Here is a 26,745-nt window from a genome sequence, read left to right on the forward strand (position 1 = left end):
TTTTCATAGCGCCGCGACTTTCGTCGCAGTTTTTATTTTTTTATTACAGAGAGTAAGTGATGAAACGGGGGTAGATGGATGGGGAATTTAATTCTCCATCGAGCAGCATTGGTTTCATTCCTGAATGTTAATTAGGAGCAGAGATACGATTTTTTAATTAGCGGGCGAGTTGTCGGGAGTCACTGCGCCGAGAAACCATTGAGTTTTTCATAGCGCCGCGACTTTCGTCGCAATATTAATGTTCTTATTACAGAGATTAAGGGATGAAACGGGAATTGTTGGGTGGGGAATTTAATTCTCCATCGAACAGCGTTAGTTTCATTCCTTAATATTAATTAGGAGAAAAGTGACCATTTTTTAATTAGCGGGCGAATTAATGGGGAAGCGCTCTGCGCCGGAAAACCATTGAGTTTCTTATAGCGCCGTGACTTTCGTCGCAATATTAATTTTTTTATTGCAGAGATTAAGGGATGAAACGTGGGTTGATGGATGGGGAATTTAATTCTCCATTGAACAGTCTTTGTTTCATCCCTTAATATTGATTAGTTGGCGAATAAATCTACTGAAAAACATAAAGTAAACATTGAGCACAAGGACAAAAATCCCCCTCCGAACCTGTCCGTTACAGCAGGACTGCTACTGCCGAGTTACTCACGCACTCGACTCACATTTACCGACAATTCGACCGGGACGCCACCTTTCCCGTGGGGTACCAACTAACATTTTTGGAGTCAGTCAAACCCCCCGATCCGGGCCTCTACTCAGGTCTATCCTCNCGTTACAGCAGGACTGCTACTGCCGAGTTACTCACGCACTCGACTCACATTTACCGACAATTCGACCGGGACGCCACCTTTCCCGTGGGGTACCAACTAACATTTTTGGAGTCAGTCAAACCCCCCGATCCGGGCCTCTACTCAGGTCTATCCTCTTTGCCTATCCCTGTGACAGCGGCACTGAGCGGGACTGCTACTGCCGAGTTACCCACGCACCCGACTCACATTCACCGACAATTCGACCGGGACGTCACCTTTCCCGTGGAGTACCAACTTACTTACTTGGCGTCACTCAAACCCCCGATCCGGGCCTCTACTCAGGTCTATCCTCCTTGCGTTTACATTGCCGTGGCAGATCTCCCCTATCATCTCTGAACGTTGGCTGTCATGGGTGGCAGTGGATAGTCAACGAAGGCTCTAGAAAGTTCTAGAAATTTCCAGAGCATTCTCGAAATTTCCACAACTTTCTGGACAGTGATGAAATTTATAGAACCTTCAAGACTAAAAATAATAAATTCGAATAAATTCAAGGAGTTTTTAGAAAATCCGAGAGAATCTCAGGAGTTTCTAACAATTTCGAGGAAATTGAGGATGTTTCTAAAAAATTGGAGAGAATTCAAGAAAATTCTAGAAATTTCGAGGGAATCGACAAATCTTCAGAAAATTCGAGAAAATTGAGGGAGTTTCGAGAAAATTCTTGAAATAATAATAATAAAAGAACGGATGATAATTTGGTAATTGTATTTTTCTTTTTTGCTATTAATGTTCCTTCCCAGACAACACCAGGCATTTTTTTCAAACTGAAAAAGCTCTCAAGTTTTTATGGAATTTTCTCATATTCTGGCAAAAAAATTTGCCGAAGCGAAGCTGGGCAGCACAGGAAAAATCCATATTGTATAATGCTCGCATTAATTGTTGAATAATGTCAGTTGTGAATAATGTTGGGTAAAACTACCAAAATATATTTTTTATAGATAATTTTATACCATATAAAATAAGGTCTTTCGACATTTCTTTTTAAACATAGCACTAACGGAGATATAAATCCATTAATCTTGAATTTTCCGAGTAATAGCTTCGCAGTAATAGGGGAGGTTGGGGTAAAATGGACACTTTTGGCTTTTTTAAAAATATTAGTAACGGTTTGGAATTTTGATGAAGTTTAATTTTTTTTGTTTTAATACAAAGAACAATTGTCTCCGTTTGTGATGAGCCTAAACTGAGCTCTATTGATACAATTGTTTCTGAGTTATGAATAATTTTTAAAAAGTCTAGTGTCAATTTTGCACTACCCTCCCCTACTAGTAGTAATAGTAATAGTGAGTCTATTTACACCGTACGAACTTGATGTGTTGTTAGCGTTGACATAAACTCAAAGGAGTTCGATGAATTTCCTTTTACATTGGAAATAATAGCCAACTTCTGCCTCGTTTCCACTGAACTAACTCATCGTTGTGTTTCCACCGACAAGTTACTTCAACTCTTATCTACTTGTGTCCAACTCCCCGGTGTAAATAGGCTCAGTGTCGAATTTTCTATCAGTTCGCGATACAAAAATCTCAAGCCGCAAACCCGTATGTGTGAAACTCCTGTTTCCGTGTTGTGCTACTATATCGATAACGCAGGGACCTCCACCTGCTCTGTACATCCGCGGTGCAATCATCGAATGATCCAATCTGATTTCAAGTGACCCAGTGTTATCAGCAAAAATGCAGTGACTTCCTTTCGGAAAAAATCGTCAAATCAACTACATTTATCTCAACTAATCTATGTGAAAAATCATTATATTTGTGCAACGCAATTGAACGCAAATCAGCCGACATAACATGGACTCACCCCAGTGGTTTCACGCTTCTCAATTAAATCACCGTTAAATTATTCTCATCTCCACTGACTCACCGATACTAAAAATTACAAAGATTGGTGCAACCGGCCCAGTTAGCTACCAAAAGGTGATGGTGTTGAATCACAAGGAAATGCCAAACATACGTAATGGAATAGTGACAATAAGTGAACGTTTTGCGCAGTGGAAACAAAACAAAGTGAAATAGCCACTGGTATTCCTTGCTAGCCAAAAAATTATTAAAACACTTAGAAGCAAATTATCTACAATAAAAAATTCCACATCCCTCCTATTTTTATATTTTGTGCAGTGAGACATGACAATAAAGCTCTAGAAATCACTTAACCTCTTCTACAAGTTGACAAGTTAAAGAAGCCTTAAAAAATCCCCCATACGTCCAATAATAAATAATAATTAAGTCCATCAAAATGAGACTAGTAGATTCCTCAAAACTTAATGAGCTTCAATCGCAGCCATCGCGTATACGGAACATCTGCATCTTGGCGCACGTGGATCATGGTAAGACTACTCTAGCAGATTCTTTGGTAGCTTCCAATGGAATAATCTCTAGTAAGCTGGCAGGTAAACTTCGTTACCTGGATAGTCGTGACGACGAACAGCAGCGAGGCATCACCATGAAGTCCAGCTCAATAGCACTGTATCATAGACACAACCAGCAAGAGTATCTTGTGAACATCATTGACTCTCCAGGTCATGTTGATTTTGCCTCAGAGGTATCAACAGCTGTGCGTCTCTGCGATGGGGCTATTGTTGTGGTAGACGTAGTCGAGGGTGTCTGCCCCCAAACGAGATCAGCATTATCAATGACCTACGTTGAAGGATTGAAACCAGTACTTGTGCTGAATAAAATTGACAGATTGATCACAGAGATGAAGCTGGAACCATTGGATGCTTATGTCCACTTGAACCAGGTTCTGGAGCAAGTGAACGCTGTAATGGGAGAGATATTCGCTAGTGATATAATGGAACGAGAAGAGAAAGAAGAAATGGATCATCAAGAACAATATGCAAAATCTGATGGCTCGAACGATTGGCAGTCAGCGTTGTTAGAGACTGATGATTCAAATCTTTATTTCTCTCCAGAACAGGGAAATGTGCTATTTTCTAGTGCTGTTGATGGCTGGGGGTTCCAAGTCTCCAATTTTGCAAAGATATTCTCGGAAAAATTAGGATTCAGTGAGAAGGTTCTGCTTAAGACTCTGTGGGGTGATTATTATCTCAATATGAAAGCTAAAAGAATTGTCAAGGGTGCACAAGAGAAGGCGAAGAAACCTTTATTTGTATCATTAATCCTCGACAACTTGTGGATGCTCTATGATACTGTGGTTGTTAGGAAGGATAAAGAAAAAATGTTGAGCATGGTAGAAAAGTTGAATATTAAACTAACAACTAGGGATTTAAGAGTGACTGATGTAAAGGCCCAACTTCAGGCAATTTGCTCTCAATGGTTACCACTATCAAAATCCTGCCTTGATGTTGTCTGTAATAAGGTTCCATCGCCTCTCGACCTCTCCCCGGAGAAAATCGAACGTCTAATGAGTGGGAATTCAGAATTCTCTTCTCTACATGTTGAAAGTCAAAAATTGAAAGCGGCTTTTTTAAATTGTGGGTCATCTCCAGAGGCTCCCATAATTGCCTTTATTTCTAAGATGTTTTCAGTGGAACGTAAAATGTTACCAGAATTTAAGACGCAGCCATTGACACCGGAGGAGTTAACCAGATGTCGAGAAATTGTGAGACAACGACATACCATTAAATTAGGACAAGAACAAAATCAGAATTTGATTCAGAATGAGAACCAAGAGGCGTCTTCATCTTCTTCACCGTCTCCATCATCTTTAAGTAATCCGAAACTCTCTCCAAAAGACATGGAAGAAGAGACTCCGTCTGAAGAAGACCATGAAACAATTAGAGAAAACCCTCTCATAGCTTTTGCAAGAGTTTACTCAGGGACATTAACAGAAAACTGTGAAGTTTTAGTCCTAGGTCCCAAGCATAATCCTCGGAAAACTCTAGAGAGAAAGAGAGCAGGTGAATGGGTCGAACCTGCAGAATCCTTGAAAGATCTTAAGTCAGGTTGCCACATTACTAAAGTTAAAATTCCAAAGCTTTATTTGATGATGGGAAGAGAATTAGAAGCAGTCCCAACAGTCCCAGCTGGTAACGTTCTTGGGATTGGTGGGTTGGAGGATCATGTTCTAAAAACTGCGACGATCTCCACTGATATCATGTGTCCATCTTTCTCTGAACTCACTTCCTTATCGGTTCCTATTCTTCGAGTTGCATTAGAACCGAAGCATCCCAATGATCTTCAGAGGTTGATCAATGGTTTGAAGCTATTGAATCAGGCGGATGCGTGTGCTATTATGCACATTCAGGAGACGGGAGAGATTGTTTTAAATACTGCTGGGGAAGTACATTTGGAGAGGTGTCTAGAGGATCTTAAGACTAAGTACGCAAATGTAGAAATTAACGTGTCTGAACCGATTGTCTCTTTTAGAGAAACTGTGGTTCCTCCACCAACAGTTGATATGGTCAATGAGGCGATTGAGAAGAAGAGTGAGGAAGTGATGCTAGAGTTCTGGACTCAAAATCGCCAGTGTTGCTTTGAGATCGATGCAGCTCCACTGCCTGAGAAAATTACGAAGTTGATTGAAAAAAATTCCGAGTTGATTAAGGAGCTGGATTCTCATTGGGAAAGATTTGGAAAGGAAGACAGTGATGAATTGAATCTAGCGAGACTGACGTTGGAGGAGGTAGACCTGGGAGAAAGAAAAAAAAAGGCCATCGAAGGATTGAAACAGGAGTTGAAAGCGGCTTTTGATGAAGCTGGATGGGAAGATGTGCTGGAGAACATCTTTTCTTTTGGACCTAGAAAGTGTGGTCCTAATGTGCTGCTTAATAGGACGGATTACAAAAGGAGAGCCTTCTGGGAGTCACAGATCAAGGGATCAGATGATCCCAGAGCTGCGTAAGTTTTTAATGTACAATTGTTTCTCTTTGCCACATTGGGACGTAGAGCAATGATTAATAAGGAAAGGGGACAAGAGACTTTAAGGGAGAATGTTCGAAAGGCTCTAGGGGAAATATGAGAATTTTTTATAATTTAGTTTACCCGATATTTTTTCTGTTGTTATCTCAGTCGAAACTGATTTTAAAAGGAGAATTCATTGTAATTGAGTGAAAATTTTCTTCATTCTAATAAGCATTATTTTCCTATTTGTATGTACAACTTATTCAGCTCAGTTAAATTTTTTATTGAATTATTTTATTAATTCTAGTACATGACCTATCCTTTTAGGATAAATAGATTTTCCAATCGGCATTCGTAGATTTTCTTAATTATTTTACTGGTTATAACTACTCCGATTCACACCCCTGGGTTTATTCGATAACAATGCACCATGTAGAAAAGGTGATTTTAACTTCTGAAAATAATTCAAAGAATCGTGGATTCAGATTGAATGTCATTACTGCAATTTGCTTTCTTCTGTTATCTTGCAATAAAAGAAATGAAGCATTGGATGTAATGTTGCTTACTGCTCATACCGTTCAATCGTAGTCATATAAAGACTTATTTTCATCTCTGTTTCAGGTTTGATAGTAGCATGATAAATGGCTTCCAGTTGGCCACACTGGCAGGACCTCTGTGTGAAGAGCCAATGATGGGCGTTTGTTTTACTATTAAAAAATGGGAAATTTATGATGACTTATTAAGGTATTTCTGTTTTCAGAATATATTATATCTTTCATTCCCAGTAACCCAATTAAGTATTCTAATATTTTTGTATTCTTATATTTGTGTATTGAAAGTGAAAATTTCTGATTTTTATACGAACGAATCCGCCACTTCTGTATATGAAAAATTACCTCAAAATTTTAAAAGTTTTTTGTTTTCTAGATTTTGTCCGAAACTTCCTCAGCTTTTCGAAAAAAAAATAGTTTTTATATGGATCTATGTATTTTGGCATGGAAAACTAAAAAAGAAAGTTTTAAACGGTCATTTGGGGTCGTTCCCCACCCCTTCTTTATTTTTTTGTTTTTTTATCGGAAAGTTCAGAAAATTTACTAACGAGGGCATATTTTCATTTTTTACGTTTTTCCAAATTCAGAGGTAAAATGCAGAGAAAAACAAAATTTTATCCTCCCAAAAAACTTGTTTTTCAAAAATATCTCGAAATTTAAAGCGAATAGGGAAACTTTTGTATAGATCTTTTTTGTAGAGCGAATGAAATTTACAAAAAAGTGCTCAAAAATTTTTCCATCTACCGTATATTCAGAGATATTCATTGAAAAAATATCTCTAGATTCAATTGCCAATTGTTTTTTTTTACAATATCTCAGGATTGAAGCAAAATATTGATTTCTTAGTAAGGACCTTTTTTGTAGGAAACAATGAGATCTACAAAAAAGGTCATAAGAAAACACCCTCTGTCTTCATTGCATTCCTAGATACAGTAAAAAAACTAATTTTCGCATTTGAGTGACACATCTTGTTTTATGTCTTCACCTCTGAATTAAGTTCTGTGCGGAGTTATCATATTCAAGAGTTTTAATTTCTACTAATTAATGTTTCTTCTTGAGACATTAGATCGATCGATACATAGTGAGTGAATACACTATTTACGTAATTGTTCATGTTTCAATGACATGAACAATTAATAGAAGAAGTGCGACTCAATTAATTTCATTTCTTTGCACCACTACAGTGTCTCCGAATATTACGGAACAATAGAGGAAACACTAGAAAAACAAACACTTTATGTAACATCCGCTCATTCGCAATTCTGATATTTAGTTTTAAAAATCATGGTTAGTCCGATATCCCTTGTAATTATTTCTGGTGAAGCATCAGAAACCAGTTCCATTCTGAGTTATCGAAAACAGACAAATTTTTTGAGGGAATAACAGCAATATATAGCCGGATTGGAATTTCTGTGACTTCCGAATTCTTGGTTTGCAACGTTTGTATTGAGAATAAAAACCATAGGGGCGGAAAAATTTCCGCAGTAAAAAGAAGTTTTATAGCAATTCTCCTGGTCTGTTTCTTTTTTCAACTTATTCGGATTTGGTTTTTTGAAACAACATTGTTTGGTTTACACTTTGACATTTTTCTTGGAGACTCAAATGTCAGTCATAGCGTTTTTCTTGTACTACTTACTGAGTCAGTAAGCTCGCCACGTTTCTCACCAATTAAAAAAAATTTTGTAGCGTTTCTCAATTTTTTGTTCAATCGGTAAAACAAGTGACAACTGACAATGGCGTTGTCACTTGTTTGATTGACTGAACAAAAATCGAGAAACACTATAAACCTTTTTTAGTTGCTGACAAACGCGGCGAGTTTACTGACGCCGTAAGTTGTGCAAGAAAAACGCTATAAGAAATGCGATGCGCAAGCGGTGCAAGAAAAACGTTATAAAAAGTTACACCCCCTACTCTTCTTGCCTGTTAGGATTCAATTGTTTCATTGACTTGTCGATAACCCAAGAAACACATCAAAATCCAAAGCAAAAAAAGTCATTTCAAAGAAACACATCCGGATAATTTGAAAGAAAAAAATACCAAGAAAACCCCAACTACACTACATTGATCAATAAAGTTGCTAGATATGATTTGAAATTTGTGCCGATTGTCATTTAAATAGTTCCTTCATATTGATAACCTTCAATTGTAAATGAAAAACACCTTTAATGATGGATAATTGGTTCCCAGTGAAAGCGGACCAACCCACGGACACCTGGGTGGTCAATTGATGTCAGCTTGCAAAGAAGCATGTCGACGTGCCCTGAGCTTGAGGAGGCCTCGACTGGTGACTCCTATGTATTCTTGCAGCGTTCTCGTCAATTCTGACGTTCTCGGTAAGTTTTCATTTCCATTGCCATATAAAAATCATATGAAACCAGAGTTACCTAAACTCCATCCCACCATCTCTGAAGAGCTTACGTCTCTCTAAGCGTAGAATAAACTATTCGAACAATAATAACCCTTCAAACACATTTCGAAAGAATATTTTTTAATGTGAGACCCATAAAATCACTTCAGGAAATAATTATCCAATATTTTTTATGTTTTCAAATTTTTTATTTACAAGAAATAATTCATAGCGATCACTAGTCAAAAATTATTTTTATATTGCAATGATCTTATTCAGCGCGATAAATCAAGTTGGCTACGCTTAACTTACTTAGTAATCAATCTTATTGCAGAGAGGACAAGAAAATAGTTATTTAATATTGGAAAACGATAGGACTGCTGTATAAACAAAATTCAATTTTGTTGTTGAGCGATAAAAGGCGAAAGGATTTGGAGAACATTATGCAAAGACTCATTTGGTTGACCATTAATTTGTCTACAGAAGAAGTCTCTCGACAATTTTGCCTAAAAATACTGATAATCAGCAGGATCATTTCAGACGTGTCCTTCATTCTTCGCTCCTGAATCAAATCCCAATAGATCCATTTCAGATTCTCATAAAAGTTTAATTGACGTCTAAATCCAAAATGCGTACGTGTCATCTTACGTGACTGAAATTATTGGCTGACCTTGCATCATATTTTTATTTCAAATTCCTCAAATATCCATTTGTTGCGAGCAGAATAAGAGAATTTCAACCGCATCGCTTTTGATAAAGATGTAACAAGTTGTTGGATTGATTCATTTTCTAATAAATGGAGTAATAAATTAAATGATGGAGCAAAATCGGTATATATAAGGCAATGGAAAATAGACTTGAATGAGTGGGTGAAGTTGGATGGAATTTCATAATAAATAGTACGGTATTTAGGGGACTAATTGACTCATTCAAGTGATAATATCACATGCACGTCAGTCCCATGTGGCGGTTTTCAACAATTCTGGAACTCTGTGCCATGGAAATGACGGTTGAAACTCCTCTTGTACTTCAAAACCTGGAAAATAATTTTTTTTCATAAGTCTTTCATATTACTTATGTTACTTATTTCGTATTTCATATTACGTTCATATTACTTAATTTAATAGATAAAAGACTAATCATCAATTTTTGACGGTTCATTTTGTGGAAAAATTATCTTGCAAATAATTTTTATTTAATAATAACTACTAAAAAATATTCTTGAAGTCCCAATAAAGTCAAATGTGTTGAAACCTGTTACAAACTCTATCCATTCTTGATTTGACCGTACACTAAGAGAAAAATCGCAATAATATCATAAAAATAATTTTTTATTCTCCACTATGGGGATATCATTAATTTTAATATATAAAATCGAATGCAGAAGCATACTTGCCACTCTCAAGAAGTTTCTATTCAACATAGTAATTTTGGCAAGAAATGAAAAACTGTGACGTTTTGGATGGAAAAATACAGGTGACGCAAGTGAAATATGATGACGTCCATAGAAAAAATTACTACTCAGTCGTCCTATTTCTACTATACTGACGCTGAGTTTCGACTATGCTGAGTAGTACTCAGTATACTAGAAACTTGAAACTCGAGACAGTAGAAAGTGTGCGACGAGTGAAATTTATGAGGATTTATGAGGACAGACATGATTTTTATTGCGTTGATTAAATAGTAGATTGTGCACTAAGGGAGGAAGACAGGACATTCCAACCCGCGTGAGGATGTTTAGTAATCCACCCGTGGGTTTTGATGTCCTGTTTTCTGTCCTAGGTGCACATTCTATTTTTCGTTACAACTGCATGGCGAGAAAAAACTATTATTATACTCTACTGAAAAGAATTATTGTTCATTATATCATTCCGAGGATCGTCGAAAACAACGGAAATCCGAGGAATCAAATAAGCCACTTTCGTTCCGTCATTTCAGGAGGAAAATAAAACACCGACAGAAAAAGTTAGTTCTGTCGAAAAATTGTACGTTCCCCTGAAGAGATTTTTTGTCGTGTTTAATCAATTTGCTTGTGGACAAAAAGATAATTTCCCGCCAAACATGATAATTCTCGTAGTAGTAATTGGTGTCGTGACACATCTATATGGTCCTCGGGTAAATACATTTATTCTACATAGAATTATATAAGGCTCTGGTTTTATCAAGTGAAATCCATTAAGTAGTGTATATCTTTGTGAAATAAACACTTACAATTTCCATGGAACAAATGATAATTTCAAGAGGAAACTAAAATTTTCTTGCCGAAAACTGTTTTATTAGCAAAACTAAATACTTTTGCGGGGAAAATTTGGAATAGTTCCTATTCTTCTAGAGATGTTTCTAATGATGACCACAAAAATAGAATTTTCGTGAATGATATTAAATTTCCTTCTATCAAGTTTGTTAATTTCCCTCAAGTAAATCTGTTCCACTCCATCAAATATTCTCACGGGGAACATATAGTTATTCAACAGAGATAATTTTTTCTCTCAGTGAACAGATATGACGAAAAAAATAGCCCCCTTCCCCTTTTTCAATGCGCATATTCATGGGAGAGCGATGCCGGGGAGGGGGATTTTTTAAATCACCGGCGTAAAAAACCGTCATTAATCATTCTTATCATCTTTGATAATTATCCTTCCTTATTTTTATATAGAAAAATAAGAAGGCGGCTGCGAAGGTGAGGAGGCCCTCTCATTATGCCTTTTCTCATTTTTTGCCTTGTGTTTCTTTCGCAAATAAATGATTTATCATCCTCTTATTATACTGAGTATTAAAATTAATGGGAACAATGCTTCTCGGTTAATCACCTGTTCAATTTCAATATTTTAATAAGTGATTGACTAATTCTGAATATCTGTGCTCACTGAATGAGGTTCTAACTATAATTATAATCCAAATTCTATTCAGAACGCTAAACACTAATTACACCCCCTTCAATCACGTTTACTCCTTTACAAAAGCAATCAATCATTTTCCTGGAAAAATTATACCATCGATTCTGAAACTCTTCTGCTAATTCGGTGTATCTTCTCTTCATTCATGATCCTTTTCGAAATACTAGTTGTCGATGCCATAAGCTTGAAACTTTGATGAATCATCTGAAATCTTTTCAAATTCTCCATAAAATCCCAAAATTCTTGCGATTTTTTTTTTTAATTGTCGAGAAAGTTTGAGGAATTTCTAGAATTTTTCAAATTGTGTTCTTTCTCATTTTAATCAATCAGAGTGCAGTAGTTGGGGTCACGTGACTCCGATCGATTCTGCCATTGTTTATTCAAACATTCTCTAATATTTGAGAGATACCGAAAATTTTCTCTAATTTTCGAAAAACTTCTGGATTTCCTCAAATTCCTTCAGAAAACCTCATAATTGTTATGAGGAAATCATCCGGAAAACTTCCGAATCATCTTACATTCTGTAAAAACTGATGATTCTCTGATTTTTGAGGGAAGCCGCAAACTACCTTGATGTTCCTATAATTCATCTCCTATTCATCCTCTTAGATGTGGATTTAATAAAGAAATCGAAACACCGTCATTTATTTCCAAAAAATGTCTCTTAATGAGTGCTCACATCAGGAATAGGACCTACTCTATAATTTTCATATTCCTATAGTTTTAATAGTTTTGACTATCCATTATTATCTCAGTCAATCTGAAGGGCTCCCTTTTGCTTTCGAATGGAAGCATTCCAATCGTTCGATTTTCACATTTTCTAATTTTGCTTGCAAATGATGCAGAATGGTCTGGAACATAAAAATACGAAGTTTGGGGACCATGTCTGTGCGTGATACTGTCCAGTCGATGGTCATTTTTTCGTAAATTTGATAATTAAACGGGAAAAATCATTCCAAAAAGTTTGAAATTTTTTCAGTTAATTGGTATAACTTGAGACTAACTCCATGCCAAACTTCAGCTTGATCCGTCCATTAGTTTTTAAGCAATAGTCATTCGTTTTTTAACCATTTCTCGCAAATATCTCGGAAAATACCCAACTGATTTCAACATTTTTTTTCTTCAAAATATTCGGCATGATGTCCTCTATCTAAATCAATCAAAACATATATACCCGTTCATCCAAAGTTTTTGCGAGATGTAGATTTTTCTGTTTTTGACTTGAAATCCTTGTTCGCGCTCTAACTTGAGTAAGAATTCAGATATTGACTTGAAATTTGGCATAAAGCTATCACTGATCATTGCAAGGACCGGTATGGAAGATGGGCTTAATCGGTCAATTAGTTTCGGAGATATTCAACTTTGTATGTAAACTTAATGCCTTGAATATCTCAATAACGAGTCAACCGATCTCAATGATTTTTTTTTCAAAATATTCGGCTTGATATCCTCTATCTCAATCAATCAAAATATATATACCCGTTCATACAATACAAAGTTTTTGAGATATTTAGATTTTTATGTTTTTGACTTGAAATCCTTGTTCGCGCTCTAACTTGAGTAAAAATCGAGATATTCGAAATATAAACGCATCCATTCGGAAGCCCGCAATCAATATATTGATGGCGAGAAAAGAATAGACGCCCTACTTAGTAGAATATGTACAGCCGTATGGCTGCAGTCGCCTACTTGTTTAACCTTTTCTCGTAAATATCTCGGAAAATACCCAACCGATTTCAATAATTTTTTAAAAATATTTGGCATGATCTCCTCTATCTAAATCAATCAAAACATATATACCTGTGCAGTAGGAATTGATGAGAACGAAAAAAAATAATGGATGGAAAACATTTATCAAAATGGAAAGTGAACATAAACACTATACACCTACGCAAACCTTCTTCAATAAATGAACAGAAAAATTCCATCAATAAACCGCCTAATATCTGCGATAATAAATATATAGAAGAAAAAAATTATAAACATATTCTAGGCAGACATTTACTATAAAACGTATCCATTCGGAGGCCCGCAATCAATATATTGATGGCGAGAAAAGAATAGACGCCCTACTCAGTAGAATATGTACAGCCGCATGGCTGCAGTCGCCTACTTGTTTATATTTATAACACTGCAATGTTATTGCAATGTTGTCAGTTGCGTTGCTTCTTGCAGTGAGAAGGGTTATAAACAATTAATTGAAAAAAAATTTTGAATGTGAAATTAATAATCAATATGAAAAGAGAGACCTTCGGCTTGACTGAGATAATAATGCAAAGCCGAAACTATTAAGACTATAGGAATATGAAAATTTTAGACAAGGTCCTATTTCTGATGGGAGCCCTCATTAAGAGAAGATTTTTGGAAATTGATGACCATGTGTTTCAACTTCTTTATAAAATCCACCGTTAAGAGGATGAATAGGGGATGAATTACAGGAACGTCAAGGAAGTTTGCAGGTTCTCTTAAAAATCAGAGAATCGTCGATTTGTTTCCGAATGTAGGATGATTCGGAAGTTTTCAAGATTGAGACAATGTTTTTTTTGTTCTCCTGAATATTTGTGTCTAGAAAAGAAGACTTCTTAAAAAACGAAAACAAATTTTTTTGTAAAAAAACTGCACCCAAGAAAAGTTTTGTTTGATTCTTACTGAACAGTAGAAATTTTCGAAAAATACAAAGAAATAAAAAAAAAGCCAATTTAGAAATGTCAAATGAATGGGTATAGGGCATAATCAGATGTCCAGGAGAATCGTATATTTCAGGACGAGTGCCATGGGGTTTTTTACTCGCCTGGTTGGCCACAGTCCTCGCCTTCGGCTCGAACGCCAACTCCACGCAAGTAAAAAAAACCTTACGGCACTAGTCGTGAACGATATTTTTCTGTGGTGATTTTCACTTTTACGAGTTTGGGGAAGGGCCAATACTAATTCCCGGACGAGGAAAAGTGAAGGTCAATACGGAAAAAATATTTCTAAATCGCACCGACTGTAATGGTTAGGTGGGTGAGGTGTTGCTCCGGCGGACATCCAAGCTAAGCAGCGTTGAGCTGGGTTAGTACTTGGATGGGTGACCGCTTAGGAACACCTCGCTCGCACAAAAATTGCGGGCGGTAGGTACGGTGTAGCAGTCTAGTGTCTCCATCTAGTCAGTGTGACAGATGGATATATTAGGGCACTGCACAATCGGCCGGCTGTGCGACTGGGGTTTTACATGATTTCCCGTGCAGTCCTAGCTCGAATGGGGCACAGCTAAGAGTAAGACGGCCATGATACCGCAGATAACAATGAGAGGAAAAGAAAGCAGGGGAGGCAGGCTAGAGGAGGGGTTTCAAATCGAGAATTACTTCGATAAAACCAATGAAATAAAAAAAAATTTTTAAAATGAAAAAAAATATTTCGAAATCGCATAAGGGTTGGAGAAAAATTCTCTATGAAGTAAAAATCAGTAGAAGCAGCACCTACGTCTTTGGCACAGGTCAGAACACAGAGGATTAGATAGATACTCGACAGTGAATTGAAAAACTCTGCGCCACGAACGTTGGTCCTGCTCCTACTTCTTTTTTATTTCATGGAGAATTTTTTTAGAATACTTATTCCATTGAGAACTATTTTTCTTATAGAAACCTGAATGTGTACTATCACCATTTATTCAAAATTCCTAACTTGGCTTCCTTTTTTATTTCTATGTATTTTTCAAAAACTTCGATTTCCCAGTAGGAATCAAACAAAACTTTTTCTTGGCCCAGTTTTTTTACAAAAACATTTGTTTTTGTGTTTTTAGGCAGATTTCATTATTTTTTTCAAAATAAGCAAGGACTGTTTTTACATCCGGTGAAATTTGTTCTTTTCAATTCAATTTAACTGATTCATTTTTCATAAGATAGAACATTTTTTGAATCAACAATTGAAGGGAAATAAACAGTTCTACTCCAGATTTATTCTCTCCACCGAATTTCAAATTTTAATCATCTATTAACAATTTTCTGACTTGATTTGGTTCCTCATTCAATTTTTGCTCTGATGATTCCTATATGGATTGTATTTCGTGGAGAGATGAACTGATTTCCTTATAGGAATAGTCGAACAAAATGTTCACAAAGAATTCTTTTTGAAAACATCTGTTTTTATTTTTTTTTGTTTTTAAAAATATTAGGGAAACATTGGGTGGAATGGACTCTTCTGACTTCTTATTTAAATATTTATAACCAAGGAACAAATTTATCGATTGAGCTCAGTCTAAGCTTATTACAAAGGGGCTGACTGTACTTTAATTTAAAAAAAAATCTCTTTCATCAGCACTTCAATAAGATATCAACATTTTGGAAAGGGTTCAAAGTGTCCATTTAATCCCACCGTCTCCTACTAATTTTTCCTAAATAATCACAAAATTGTTCGCATTTTACTGTCACTTAATTTCGTGAATTTTTTTCCACGGAATGAAAAGATTTTCTGTTACACTCGGAGAAAAATCAATATTTTATTTTCGAATTTAACTATTCACGGACATTTAATACTTGATCACACAATATTTTCGACACATCTCCCTTTTGTCACATTCCAAACATGAACCGATAACCTCACAAACAGTACATAAACTGCCTTTATGTCCGAGGTCCGCATATAAATATAGATATGGCGGGATGAAATTCGAATTTTCGATGAGAGAAAACAAAATAGAACACCGAGTCGATTTTCCGTTTCATTCTAATAAGTGATTTAACGTGAAGAAGAACATTTTCTGTGGTTCTCCATAACAACATCACAACCCACATTCAAATGCACTGGTGGCAACACTTCAACGTTGGATATGAAGCTCAGTTGGACCGGCGCTGCCAACGTTACTACTTGATTCTCACACGTTATAATGTGAATCGCGAGAATGTGAATATCAACAAGTTGCTATGCGCATATCTTTTTTACTGTTAATCGAAAAAATACCATAGTTACATCGTTGAAAAGCTCATAGGCGATTTATATAATGTAACTAACTTTCCCGATGTGACGACACTTTCCCGATTTGTCGTCCCGTTTCCATTATACCGAATGTAAATCATTTAGAGGTAGTGGAGGGGGAAGTTCTGTCGTGTATAGATACGCGGTGCTCTCGGCCTGATGTTTTGCTCAGTCGGTCAAACCTGATGTTTTGCTCAGTCGGTCAAAACTTTTCTTGGCCGATACGCTACCGCGTATCTCGATACCCGGTGCTCTCGGCTTGATGTTTTGCCCAGTCGGTCAAAACTTTTCTTGGCCGATACGCTACCGCGTATCTCGATTCATACAGAAGAGAAAAGAAAACATACGAGATTTGGTATAGTGCTCCACTCATCTAGGAATGCACACTCACCCAGTAGATTGCGTCCATACCGTAGTGGACGTCCTCTCCTGATACCTTGTACACACATCATCCCATAGACACGAATGCCAGGAACACTTGCGTAGGTCGGTTGGTCATGACTCATCGGTCCCTCTGCAGTTAGGAACAAGATGATGATTAGGAGGGTATTTAAACAGAGGACAAAGACAAATAGAGAATGCAAACGTATATTTAATAGCCGCTGTGTAACTGACAGCTGAATAATGACACAATTTTCACGTGGCGTATTGCGTATTCTTGGAAATCATTAATATAATAACATAAATATACAAGAGAAAGCACTGATTTTGTCATTTTATAATGGTGAAACTCAATTTGAATACCTTATCTCCAGAAATATCAATGCAGATATGATTGCCTCGTAGGAAACAAGAACGAAAATGTTTTTGGATTTTCAATATTTTTTTATATTTTTAATATTTGATTTTGATTTCTCACATAAACTTCAAGCAGGTCACCTCCCTAAATGAATAGTGGCGAAATCAACTCCACGACTTATACTGCATTTCATTGAAAAACCAAATGTTCTATCTTCAAAAGATCTCTCACATGACATCGGGATAACTCCTCAAACATGTATATTCCACTTCATTATACCCCTTTTGAGCACACCTCTCCGTTAGTCTATCTCAAATAAAATTGTACCCACCTAAAATATTGTTGTCAGGGCACCTGCAAATTACGAGATAATGAGACTTCCCAGTTCTAACATTCTGCAAAGCGAGTAATGACCAATCCTTAGGAGCTCTGCATTCCCTCATATCAGCTACAGGTTCGCAGGTTTTTACAAGCGTCAAAGCCTTAAAAAAGCAGACCATATGAATCTTTCGAAAAATTAGACAAATGAGAATTACAGTACACTCTCAGCTTATTTCTCCAATAATGCATTAATTTACTGCTGCCAATGTTTCTAAATCAATTCGAAGCACTAAAAGGGAAGAGACCATGGCATGATTCGACTTCATTCTACAGTTCTTATCAAGATCTCCGTAAGTACTACACATTCACGTTATCAGATCTACCCATCGCAGCTGTTGAGCAAAGAGCTCTCTTCTCCCCCCTCTCTCTCTTCTTCCTTCTTTCTCATTTCTTGAAAAAAAAAATTGTGCAAGACCAATTACAGTTAGAGTAATTCTTTATCACTGGTTCATAAATATCTCAGTGAATTCCTTCAATCAAGTCTATCATGAAGCTAAATCTCTTACATTTATGCTTCCTCTCATCCATTGTTGATAATCATCCATTCGCAAAAAAGAAATAACTGACTTGGTCACTTTGTTGGACTCTTTGATTGATTGATCATTGCAATGAGTTGGTCGAAAGTAACGAAAGTACACCGTTGTTATCTTCAACTGTATATATATATATATATATATATATATATATATATATATATATATATATATANATATATATATATATATATATATATATATATATATATATATATATAGAATGGAATCGTGTTGCTCGTCATTGTGGCTGAAAGTGTGGAGTAAGGTGCTCTTGAATTAGTATGCTGAATAGTCATAGATCGAGTTTTGGAGAACAGTGGGAATTTTTGACATGTTTCACCATTTTAATACCGAATGAATTCATTTCTCAAAAAGACCGTTTTTTTTTTAGAAAATTGAATTCTTTTTGCTTTCAAACAAATTCTGTCACATTTTTTGGAAGTTTGTAGATTAGCCTAAAATTAATCTACGCATTTATCATTTTATAAATCCGCCAACATTATTCTTTCATCTCCATTATAAGAAGTGATGTTGAAAAAAATATCATAGGACGTTTTTTGTAGGGACTTTTCCTCGGAATCTTCTTGGCTACAATGAACTTTACATTTTCCTCACAAGAAGAGTGATAATTCCGAAGATATCGTCCAAAGTATCTTTTTAATTGATATATTTTATTTTCATTTAACAAACAGTTTGAAAAGAGAAATGAATTTGTAAGATCAATAGCTGCGGTAGCTCTTTCCAAAAGTCAAGTCATTTTTTGAAGAATGAATTACCTGCCCCTTGTTTTTTTACTCAATAATTAGGTAAAGCTATTCTGAAGCACACCGTTGTAGCCTTGTAATTGAAACCCGATGATTCTTCACAGTCAGCTGTTTTTCTTTGTAGAGGTGGAAAGAGTCGGTGCAGAACTTGTTTCAGAGAATCGAGTTAGTTATTATGAACAGTCAACTTTGTCACCACAGAGTTATTTACATTTTGCTTCTCAACATTTAAGAACTTCCCACCTGGATCTGAGGTATTTACAACTTGAACGTTGGGAATCTTGCTCGAAAACCATATTAGTCGACAATAACGCAGTATGGCACAGTTTAAAAAGTTTTCCAACTATGTCCTAGAAACATTGACTACAGATAATTTTGTGGTGAGCAGTCGTTTTATTGACGCACCAATTTTATCCTTCAACTGTGAAGGATGTGATGGCAAATTGCACAGATAGGACGCGATAAATAGTTTGAAATTAAGTGCACTCGACGAATAAATAATAAAAAAAGGATGATACTGGATTCATGAATATGTGAAACAGGTTACGTAGCGCCTGTGGCACTATATTCTCTTCCTCCTTGCTTCTTTCTCTTTTCTCATTCTCTACTGCTCATGCGACCCGGTCAGTCCTTCACGATATGCACTAGATATTGAATTGATGCAGGACTGACAATTGTAAGGCTATTTTTTTGTGAAAATTATGAATGGTCAAATATTTTTGGCTACAGAGAGCGTAGGAGTCGCAGAGCGTTGTCTTTGGGTTGTCTGCTCAGAATTATTAGAAATCAGTTGCCAAAGTTGGATATTACCGACTTAGATTGTTCATAACATTTTTCTCCTTAAGTAGAGCGTTTAATGAACATTAACTTTTTCTTTCATTCTCATTTCGTCATTTGTAATTTTTTCCATGCACAGAAGAAAATGAAATTGCAACAATTGGGAGTGTCGCAATAATTTTCACTGGGTTATTTCATAAAATCAGGGAACTCCATCATTTTGCCTATAAATTGCAAAACAATATTCCCTTGTCTGACGTTGATAATTTGAGAATCCAATAAAAAGTGGATGAAGAACTCGTCGTTTCCTTTCATATCCATGAAAGTGAGTGTGAAGAAAAAATCTCGCTGCATAGGAATGCAACATTATAGAGATTTTATTGCCCATTCAGTCTATACATAGCGTAATTAATTTTATAAAAACGTTTTACCTAAAAAAATATAATTAACAGTAATGGATTTGAAGAGATAAGGCGCCGTATACGATGAGATCAATAATCAATTCACCAATTGAAACTTGTTTCATATTTCTATCAGTTTTTTTAGAGAAGTGGAGCGTGTTTAATCTCTGGGTCCTCTATTTCTCAAATAGACAGTAGAATCAAATCGACGTCGATTTGAATGAGTACTTTATTTAGTGGTGCGAACGTCACTGAAATTTATGAAAATTTTGAGTAATGCATATAAATAGAATAATCATCATGAATTTAAGCAATGAAATTTCATTGGTGACTGAAAAATTTTATAATACCTTTATAATAGTGAACTATTTTCGATAACGTTCGAACAATCATTTCTCTTTGCAAAACGACATTAATCCCCTTATCAAAATGCAAATAGAAAAATTATAGTTTAATCCTTGAGATAAAAAAAAACTACAGTCGTGTTCAAGAATCTTGACGTGCATCCGTTGGATCTGCGTGGGACTCGATTTAACCAGGACAGAGATTACAATCTCAATAGGTAGTTCAGAGGAGATAAAAGTCCGAGGCGAGTACAGAGAGAGGGGGATGTAGAAAATGAATGAAATAAGATAAAAAAATGTGCGATAGCCGCTGTTCTCCCCGTTCAATTAGGTACATGTTCCAAAAATTAGCAGGCGTCGATGACAAACGTGGGAGCCTCATGCATAATAGCCCGCCGAATATCACTCCTGCTTGCTTGCCATCGCTTTACGTGGAAATTATCGTGAAAAATAATGGTCAAGTGTCAAACCACAGGTACCAACCAGCAGTGATGATGAAACAAAAACAAGTGGGAAACAGTCGATGACAAGGAGCATGGTTTACGTCATCAATCTTTATACAAGCCAATATATAGTTTATATCGGAGCAGCTGCGGTAAAATGGGACTCACTGTTGTGGGAATATTTCAACGATAAACATCAATCTTTAACATTTTATAAAGGATTGAAATTAATGACCGTATTAGGAACAAATTTGGAACATTCTCATGGATTGCTAGTCATCCGCACCCAGATTATGTGGATGGAGGAAGGAAGGGGAGATCATTTCTTAAATTAAATAGCAGCGAAAATTTTGATGACCGGTATTTCTACAGCAAACAATGTAATTTAAAATTAGTACCATAATGAAATTAACACCTCCGATGGTGTTCGTGATTCGTCGTGCGGATCATTACAATAACCTGAGTGGAAATTGCTTCAGGCCCACCTGAAGCACGATCAGAACTTGATGATGCCTGATGCAAACCTGATCAAGTTTTGATCCAGCAGATCAGATCCGAAAAACAACAGTCGGGTTCAGATCAAGTTCTGATCAGGTAGACATGATCAGATGATGCCTGATGAGAACCTGACCAAGTTCTGATCCAGCAGATCGGATCCAAAAAACTACAGGCGGGTTCAGATCAAGTTCTGATCAGGTAGACATGATCAGATAATGCCTGATGAGCACCTGACCAAGTTTTGAACCAGTAGATCGGATCTGAAAAACTGCAGGATGATTCAGATCAAGTTCTGATCAGGTAGGCACGATCTCACCCTGAGGTCGGCTGCCTGACCCCAATTTGATCAAATTCGGATTTTATGTCCTTGATCGGCATTTGAAAGGGGTCAATTGAAGAGAAAATGATCAGATTCAGATCCGCTCCACCTGACATTAATTTTAAGAAGTTTTTCGAATAATTTAATTATCTATTATTATACTGTTCAAATTAAGTTTTATCAACCATTATCAATAATTATTTTCAATCTTTAAAAAGCATCATTATACTGTAATTAAAATAAATTAAATTAATTTAATTAATCAATTTAATTAACAGCCAGCCCTTCTGAAATGTACAGAAGGAAGGGATGATGATGCTGTAAATATGTATTAGAGGAGTATCAAACTTACACGCAAATGATCTTGAGAAAAAAATCACCAAATGTCTATTTATTTATTAGTGTTATTGTTATTATCATTATTATTATTCACTAATGAAATAAATAAAAATTTAATTGAACATATTTTATCTCTGAGAATACACACGCACATCCGCGAGATCAGGAATAATCGTAAAGTCAACGAATACCCCGATACAAATCATATAGGCAATGTACAGTTTACTCAATAGTAATAGCGAGATAGCGTAGTAGTTAGGGCATAGGATTAGCAATCATAGGGTCCCCGATTCGATCCTCGGCATTGGTAAAAAAATAGTAAGCTTTTTCAGAGGTAATAACAGTAGAGTAATTATCTTTTGTTTTGGATTAATTATCATTGATAATTGTTATCGATACTGACAGACAGGTCATCCGGTTTTCATACAGTTGACTTGATCAAGTTCGGATCCATTCGTCCTGATCAAATCCGGATTGGTCAGAGGCGTAACATGTCTGATAAAGACCGGATCCGTCAACTTGATCAATACCTGACCAGTGGTCAGGTCTAACCTGATCCGAATTTGATCAAGACCTGACCGAAATTTCCACTCGGGAACTTTACCTTTAACTAAGTCTTAACTCATCCTGCTAAAAGTACACTGATAGAAAGCATTAGTTATCGTTAACGAATGGATTTGGTTGAAGACAAGGGTCTATTCGATCTCACCAAATGTTCATTCGTTAATAGTTAACAAATACACATTTGAGGAGCCGCGTTCGACTCGATTCTCACTTTTTAAGTGAACCATTCGCTAACTATTAATGAATATTCATTTGGTCACATTCAACTCTACCATTCGTTAATAGTTAACAAATCTCGTTTAGAATAAATGAATCAGTCTATCAGTGTAGGAAGACGAGATTCGTTAACTATTAACGAATGGTAGCGTTGAATGTGACCAAATGAATATTCGTTAATAGTTAGCGAATGGTTCACCTGAAAAGTCGAAATCGAGTCGAACAAGGCTCCTCAAATGTGCATTTGTTAACTATTAACAGATGAACATTTGGTGAGATCGAATAGACCCTCGTCTCCAAACAAATCCATTCGTTAACGATAACTAATGCTTTCTGTCAGTGTATTTTTGGCAGGATGAGTTAAGACTTAGTCAAAGGTAAAGTTATTGTAATGATCCACACGACGAATTCTACAGCATCAAAGGTGTTAATTACATTATGGGACAAATTTTAAATTGCATTGTTCGCTATAGAAATACCGTTCATCAAAATTTTCGCCACAATTTAATTTAAGAAATGATTTCCCCTTCCCTCCTCCGTCCGCATAATCCGGGTGCGGACGACTAGCAATCCATAACAATGTTCCAAATTTGTTCCTAATACGGTCATTAATTTCAATCCTTTATAAAATGTTGAAGATTAATGTTTATCGTTGAAATATTCCCACAACAATGAGTTCCATTTTACCGCAGCTGTTCCGATATAAACTATATATTGGCTTGTATAAAGATTGATGACGTAAACCATGCTCGTTGTCATCGACTGTTTCCCATTTATTTTTGTTTCATCATCACTGCTGGTTGGTACCTGTGGTTTGACACTTAACCATTATTTTTCACGATAATTTCCACATAAAGCGATTAGATGGCAAGCAAGCAGGAGCTATATTTGACGGGCTATTATGCATGGGGCTCCCACGTTTGTCATCGACGCCTGCTAATTTTTGAAACATGTACCTAATTGAATAGGGAGAACAGCGGCTATCGTACATTTTTTTATCTTATTTCATACATTTTCTGCACCCCCCTTTCTCTGTACTCGCCTCGGACTTTTTTCTCCTCTGAACTACCTATTGAGATTGTAATCTCTGTCCTGGTTAAATCGAGTCCCACGCAGATCCAACGGGTGCACGTCAAGATTCTTGAACACGACTGTAGTTTTTTTTTATTTCAAGGATTAAACTATAATTTTTCTATTTGCATTTTGATAAGGGGATTAATGTCGTTTTGCAAAGAGAAATGATTGTTCGAACGTTATCGAAAATAGTTCACTATTATAAAAGTATTATAAAATTTTTCAGTCACCAATGAAATTTCATTGCTTAAATTCATGATAATTATTCAATTTACTGGGGGCTACGCCCCCTGCTCGCTCCGCTCGCCAACCCCGGGGGGGGCTTCGCCCCCCCCGCTCGCTTCGCTCGCTCGCCCCTGCCGGTGTGACCGAGTGGGTGTGACCGGGGTTTTTCCGATAGCTCTATACATACTTTACCATAAGAGGCCACAAACGTATAATTCCCCCCCATATATAGGCACCCCCCCATAAATGGCCACCCCTATATGGGCGCCCCTCATATATATAGGTACCCGCCCATATATGGGCACCCCCCCCCGTATTTGGGAACAACCCCATATATGGGCACCCCCTACATATGGGCACCACCCCATATATATAAGCACCCCCCCATATATGGACACCGCTCATATATGGGCACCCCTTCATATATGGGCACCGCTCATATATATAGGCACCCTCCATATATGAACACCCCCATATATGGGCATATCCCATATATGCCCCCCATATATGGGCACCCCCCCATATATGGGCACCCTCCATATAGGGACACTCTCCCTATATATGGGTACCCCCCATATATGGGTGCCCCTCTATATATAGGCATCCACCCATATATGGGCAGTCCCCTTAGAATCCCCATGACCCTTATGACCCTTATTAACCCTATGCCCCTCGTGACCCTTAGCACTCCTATGACCGTCGTGACCCTTAGCACTCCTATGACCCTCGTGATCCTTAGCACTCCTATGACCCTCGTGATCCTTAAAACCTCTATGACATTTAGAACCCCTATGACCCCTGTGACCTTTGAGACCCTCGTGACTCTTATGACCCTTAGCCTTTCTATGACCCTTATGATCCTTAGCACCTCTATGACCTTCGTGACCCTTAAGAGCCTTAGTACATTTGTGACCCTCGTGGCCCTCATAACTCTTAGCCCCTTTATGACCCCTATGACCCTTAGGGCCCCTATGACCTTTGAGACCCTCCAGGGATGGGGACGTCCCCTGAAGCCCTGAAGCCCCCGCTGGCTTCGCTCGTTCCCGGCTCCCGGTGTGACCGAATGGGTGTGACCGGGAGCGTTTTTCCGATAGCTCTATAAATACTTTACCATAAGAGGCCACATACGTATAATTCCGCCCCATATATGGGCACCACCATATGTAGGCACCCCCCTATGTGGGCAACCCCATATATATAGGTACCCCCCACATATGGGCACCCCCCCCCCCTATATGGGCACCCCCCCGTATATGGGCCGGATCAAGCGTCGCCTGAATTTTTGGGCTTATTTTTTTATTATATAGAGAGATACGCATTACTCAAAATTTTCATAAATTTCAGTGACGTTCACACCACTAAATAAAGTACTCATTCAAATCGACGTCGATTTGATTCTACTGTCTATTTGAGAAATAGAGGACCCAGAGATTAAACACTCTCCACTTCTCTAAAAAAATTGATAGAAATATGAAACAAGTTGTAATTGGTGAATTGATTATTCAGATCATCGTATACGGCGCCTTATCTCTTCAAATCCATTACTGTTAATTAAATTTTTGTAGGTAAAATGTTTTCATAAAATTAATTACGCTACCTATAGACTGAATGGGCAATAAAATCTCTATAATGTTGCATTCCTATGCAACGAGATTTTTTCTTCACACTCTGATAAAAATCGCATTTTTGCAGGCCGTTATTTGGGAGGTAAAATCGTGTTCTACAGTGTGGTACCGCTCCTATCCCTCCCCGATTAATGAGAGCACAATACGTGATTGAAGAGTTCGTAAAATTTATTTTACGATCCAGGCCGCTACGGGAAAACAGCGCCGTCTCACCATCGTACCAGCGACGAGAACCTCTCAATCGCTAGTCAGCTGACCGAGCATCGCTTGTATGGTTACGTTCATCAAATATCGAAAATAAAAGTAATTTGTTCATCATAAAAAATTGAGGACATTGCTGGATAATTCCTAAGTGGAATAATAATTTCCACTGTTTGGCGTTAAGATGTGAAGTTGATATAAGGATTCCAAAAAGTTGATTTTCCATTAAATAGGATATTGGAAGTGGAAACAATGTTAAATATTTTCTTAAGTGGAAATATAACTTAAATTCTCAAAACAATATTGAAAATGGAAACAAGTGAGGAGTAATTTTTTGTAACATAGGGGAGAGCGGGGCAAAATTATAGGGAAGTTTAGGGGCGAAGCCCCCCTCCTTCCGCTGAAGAAATAAAAAAATCAGAAGAAAAAAGGCACTCTCAAGAATAAGAAAAAGTAGATTTAAAAAATCTACTTTGGGGAATGAATTTGGGGGCGAAGCCCCCCCCCCCCCACTGAAGAAATAAAAACATCAAAACCACCGAAGAACTTCGTCCCCCTGGACCCCCCCCCGCGTCGGCACTCCCCCACCCTCGGTGTCACCTCGGTTTGCAACCTTCGCACTCGTTCAAACATCGTTTTGCATCATTGTGACGAAAATAGACAGTTTTAAATGGAAGTGATGACGGTTTTTATCAGAATGTAAAAAAAAAATAACTTTCGCCACTCGGACGTGATGAACCAGATTTCGGTCGGGTGAAAAGTTGTTAGCAGGTGGCGACTGCTAGTGACTTTTCACTCGACCGTAACCTGGTGCATCACGTGCGAGTGGTGTATTACATCCTCGTGACGAAAATAGTTATTTCTAAACGGATACCATTCTAAAATTCTGAGATAACCATGCATGAGGGTTTCGCGCGAAAAATGAATAATTTTTTTA

At 37.1% G+C, this 26,745-nt stretch overlaps 2 protein-coding genes across 3 annotated transcripts; one reads left to right on the forward strand and one right to left on the reverse strand.

The window, feature by feature from the left end:
* Nucleotides 1–2,144: 2,144 nt before the first annotated feature.
* LOC107047550 (elongation factor-like GTPase 1) lies at nucleotides 2,145–25,934 on the forward strand. 2 transcript variants are annotated; one of them, XM_015270328.1, is made up of 4 exons: nucleotides 2,145–5,611; nucleotides 6,236–6,358; nucleotides 8,353–8,498; nucleotides 25,675–25,934. In XM_015270328.1, the coding sequence occupies exons 1-4, from the start codon at nucleotides 3,048–3,050 to the stop codon at nucleotides 25,737–25,739; spliced, it is 2,898 nt and encodes a 965-aa protein (XP_015125814.1). In that variant the 5' UTR covers nucleotides 2,145–3,047; the 3' UTR covers nucleotides 25,740–25,934. The 2 variants fall into 2 exon arrangements, with proteins under 2 accessions (XP_015125814.1, XP_015125815.1); XM_015270329.2 differs by lacking the exon at nucleotides 25,675–25,934 and adding an exon at nucleotides 8,847–9,658.
* LOC107047551 lies at nucleotides 8,753–17,575 on the reverse strand. The gene is made up of 3 exons (XM_015270330.2): nucleotides 17,433–17,575; nucleotides 16,754–16,876; nucleotides 8,753–9,548 (listed from the first exon to the last, which is right to left on the reverse strand). Exons 1-3 carry the CDS (start codon nucleotides 17,542–17,544, stop codon nucleotides 9,466–9,468), a joined length of 318 nt encoding a protein of 105 aa, XP_015125816.1. The 5' UTR covers nucleotides 17,545–17,575; the 3' UTR covers nucleotides 8,753–9,465.
* Nucleotides 25,935–26,745: the final 811 nt, after the last annotated feature.

The sequence above is a fragment of the Diachasma alloeum genome, unplaced genomic scaffold (assembly GCF_001412515.2).
Source record: "Diachasma alloeum isolate Michigan unplaced genomic scaffold, Dall2.0 Dall_scaffold_66758, whole genome shotgun sequence".
Lineage (NCBI taxonomy): Eukaryota > Metazoa > Arthropoda > Insecta > Hymenoptera > Braconidae > Diachasma > Diachasma alloeum.